Source organism: Physella acuta, unplaced genomic scaffold (assembly GCF_028476545.2).
Source record: "Physella acuta isolate Inbredline_101_S28 unplaced genomic scaffold, ASM2847654v3 ptg001148l, whole genome shotgun sequence".
NCBI classification, from domain to species: Eukaryota; Metazoa; Mollusca; class Gastropoda; family Physidae; genus Physella; species Physella acuta.
Genome location: NW_026732665.1, coordinates 106540 through 110095, shown reverse-complemented (window position 1 = coordinate 110095; position 3556 = coordinate 106540). Strand labels below are relative to the sequence as shown.

General features: G+C 31.6%; 1 protein-coding gene across 1 annotated transcript; it reads left to right on the top strand.

Annotated features, from left to right (window-relative positions):
• Positions 1–278: 278 nt before the first annotated feature.
• On the top strand, positions 279–2898 carry LOC131956412 (zinc finger protein 852-like). Its single transcript, XM_059320833.1, has 2 exons — positions 279–989; positions 2752–2898. Exons 1-2 carry the CDS (start codon positions 279–281, stop codon positions 2896–2898), a joined length of 858 nt encoding a protein of 285 aa, XP_059176816.1.
• The last annotated feature ends 658 nt before the right edge of the window (positions 2899–3556 follow it).

Genomic DNA, 3556 nt, shown 5'->3' with positions numbered 1-3556 from the left:
TTAATATGCTTCTGAGAAGTTTTATTGAAAAAACTTTGTTTTGACTATAGTCACTAGATCTGTATAATCACCACTTTAACATTAAATATTTAATCCTCAGTTCATTTATAAGAAGCAGCATGGGAGAGGCAACTGGTGATTTAAATTTACAGTCTGATGAGTTTGACGAATTTTCAAATTCTGAAGATGTGAAGCCACTTCTATCTACAGTATTTTCATCTTCTTCTGACATAAAAACAGAATTATCATTTTTAACTTTCCGTGATATCAAACCAAACATGACATTTATAACTTCACAGGATGATAAAACCGTTGTTACGCCAGATTTTTCATCTTCTACAGACACAAAGTCAGAATGTACAACATTTTCCTCTTTTGATGATGTAAAACACCATACGACATTTCTAACTTCTCAAGATAAAACAACAGGATTTTTAATTTTTAAAGATATGGAACCTGCTGTATCAGCAGTATGTACAAGATCTGAAGATATAAAACCAGAATTAGCAATTTTATCAACTAGTGAAGATATAAAACCAGAATTAGAAACTTTATCAACCAACACAGAATTAGAAATTTTATCAACTACTGAAGATATAAATCCAGAATTAGAAAATAAATCAACTAGTGAAGATCTAAAACGCGAATTAGAAACTTTATCAACTAGCGAAGATATAATCCCAGAATTAGAAACTTTATCAACCAACAAAGATATAAAACCAGATTTATGGACAAAATTTTTAGATTCTGAGGACAAACAACAAAATGGACTTGAAGAAAAGCTAAAACTCTCTGAAGACAAAACATATCTGTCTGTTGATCCTCATGATCATCATGAACAGTTTTTTCAAAGATCTAACTTGAATAAACAAGCTCAAGTAGGGGAGAGGCCACTTCAATGTGATGCTTGCCATAAAAGGTTTTCAGATAGTTCTAGGTTAAGTAAACATAAAAAAATTCATTCAGGAGATAAGCCTCATGAATGTGCTGTTTGTCATAAAAAGTTTTCTCATAGTTCTAGTTTATATGCACACAAAAGAGTTCATTCAGGAGATAAACCATTTGAATGTGATGTTTGTCAAAAAAAGTTTTCTCGGAGTTCTAGTTTATATGCACACAAAAGAGTTCATTCAGAAGATAAACCATTTGAATGTGATGTTTGTCATAAAAAGTTTTTATATAGTTCTAATTTATATGCACACAAAAGAGTTCATTCAGAAGATAAACCATTTGAATGTGATGTTTGTCATAAAAAGTTTTCTCATTCTAGTTTATATACACACAAAAGAGTTCATTCAGAAGATAAACCATTTGAATGTGATGTTTGTCAAAAAAAGTTTTCATATAGTTCTAGTTTATATACACACAAAAAAGTTCATTCGGAAGATAAACCATTTGAATGTGATGTTTGTCATAAAAAGTTTTCATATAGTTCTAATTTATATGCACACAAAAGAGTTCATTCAGGAGATAAACCATTTGAATGTGATGTTTGTTATAAAAAGTTTTCTCAGAGTTCTAGTTTATATACACACAAAAAAGTTCATTCAGAAGATAAACCATTTGAATGTGATGTTTGTCATAAAAAGTTTTCATATAGTTCTTATTTAAGGAAACATAGAAAAGTTCATACTGGAGATAAGCCAGATGAATGTGATGATTGCCATAAATATGTTTCTTAAATAAAGCGGCTCCCGACATATTGGCTCCCGATATAAGTGCTCAAGACAAATGGGCTCCCGACAAATCGGCTCACGACATATTGGCTACCGACAAATGGGCTACCGGCAATTGGGCTCCCGACATATTGGCTCCAGACCAATGAATGGCATGACCACTATTGGCATAAAAGTAACGATTTTGTCCTACCTCCAATACCACTATATACTCTTTTAAATGCCCGAATGAAATTGTTTTTCATGAACCAACATTAATTCACAAACAAAGTGAGCCCTTAACAGCTAAATTTCACCAATTCTAAAGTTTTGATAATGTTTAATTTACAACAGAAAAGATCTGTTGCTTAAAAGCGTGCACAGAAGTGTAAATGTATGATATACATGATGTTTACATGATAACAGCATTTTGTTTTGATAACCTACAAGTATACTGCAGGTAGGAAGGTATAGCGTGGACCCTTCTCCCAACACACTGTTGGAACAGCCTAAAAACGACTCAATTATGGATGTCATAGATAGATGACCCTTAAATTAAAACATACTATATTTTATAATAGATAAACGAATATAAAAATAAGGCCTGCCGAACAAGAGATGCATACGTTGTATTACATAAAAGTGTTGGATAAGCTAACTAAAGAATATTGATGAAGGGGTCCCACTGGCAGGTGTCATATTCAATGAGACCGCTTTGCCGGGAGACTTAGTCTCTACAGAAACAGTATTGTCAGTGGTCCTTTTGTCTGGAGCCAAATTGACAGAAGCCACATGAATGTGATCTTTGTCACAAAAGGTTTTCAAGGAATTCTGATTTAACAAAACACAAAACAGCAGTTCATTCAGGAGATAAACCATTTGAATGTGATTTTTGTCAAAAAAAGTTTTCTCAGAGTTCTAATTTATATGCACACAAACAAGTTCATTCAGAAGATAAACCATTTGAATGTGATGTTTGTCATAAAAAGTTTTCATATAGTTCTAGTTTAAGGAAGCATAAAAAAGTTCATTCTGGAGATAAGCCACATGAATGTGATGATTGCCATAAATATTTTTCTAAAATGTTTGCTCTAAGTCTAAGCAGCCACTAGTAACACATGAATGTGATCTTTGTCACAAAATGTTTTCTGGCAATTCTGATTTAAGGAAACGCAAAAGAGTTTATTCAGGAGATAAACAATTTGAATGTGATGTTTTACAGTTCTACTGTAAGCAAACATAAAACTGTTCATTCTTGTGTTAAGCCATATAAATGTGATGTTTATCATAAAGAGTTTCCACACAGTTCTACTCTAAGCAAACACAAAAGAGTTCAAAATAATCATTTAGTAGTTAAGCCTTATGAATGTGATGTTTGTCGTAAAAAGATTTCTCAGAGCTAATTTAAATAGAAACAGATGATTTCATTTAGGAGAAAATCCATATTAATGTGATGGTTGTCATAAAAATTTTACAGACAGTTCTACTCTAAGCAAACAAAAAAATAATCATTTAGTAGTTAAGCCTTATGAATGTGATGTTTGTCGTAAAAAGATTTCTCAGAGTTTTAGTTTTAATAGACACAAAAGATTTCATTCAGGAGATAAACAATTTGAATGTGATGTTTGTCATAAAAGGTTTTTACACAGTTCTACTCCAAGGAAACACCAAAAGAATTCATTTAGTACTTAATCCTTATAAATATGAAGTTTGTCATAAAAGGTTTTCAAACAGTTCTAAGTTTAATAGACTCAAAAGAGTTCATTCAGGAAATATGCCACATGAATGTGATGTTTGTCATAAATGGTTTTCTCAGAGTTCTTACTTAAATAAACACAAAAGAGTTCATTCAGGAGATAATCCAAATGAATGTGATGTTTGACACAAAAAGTTTTCAGACA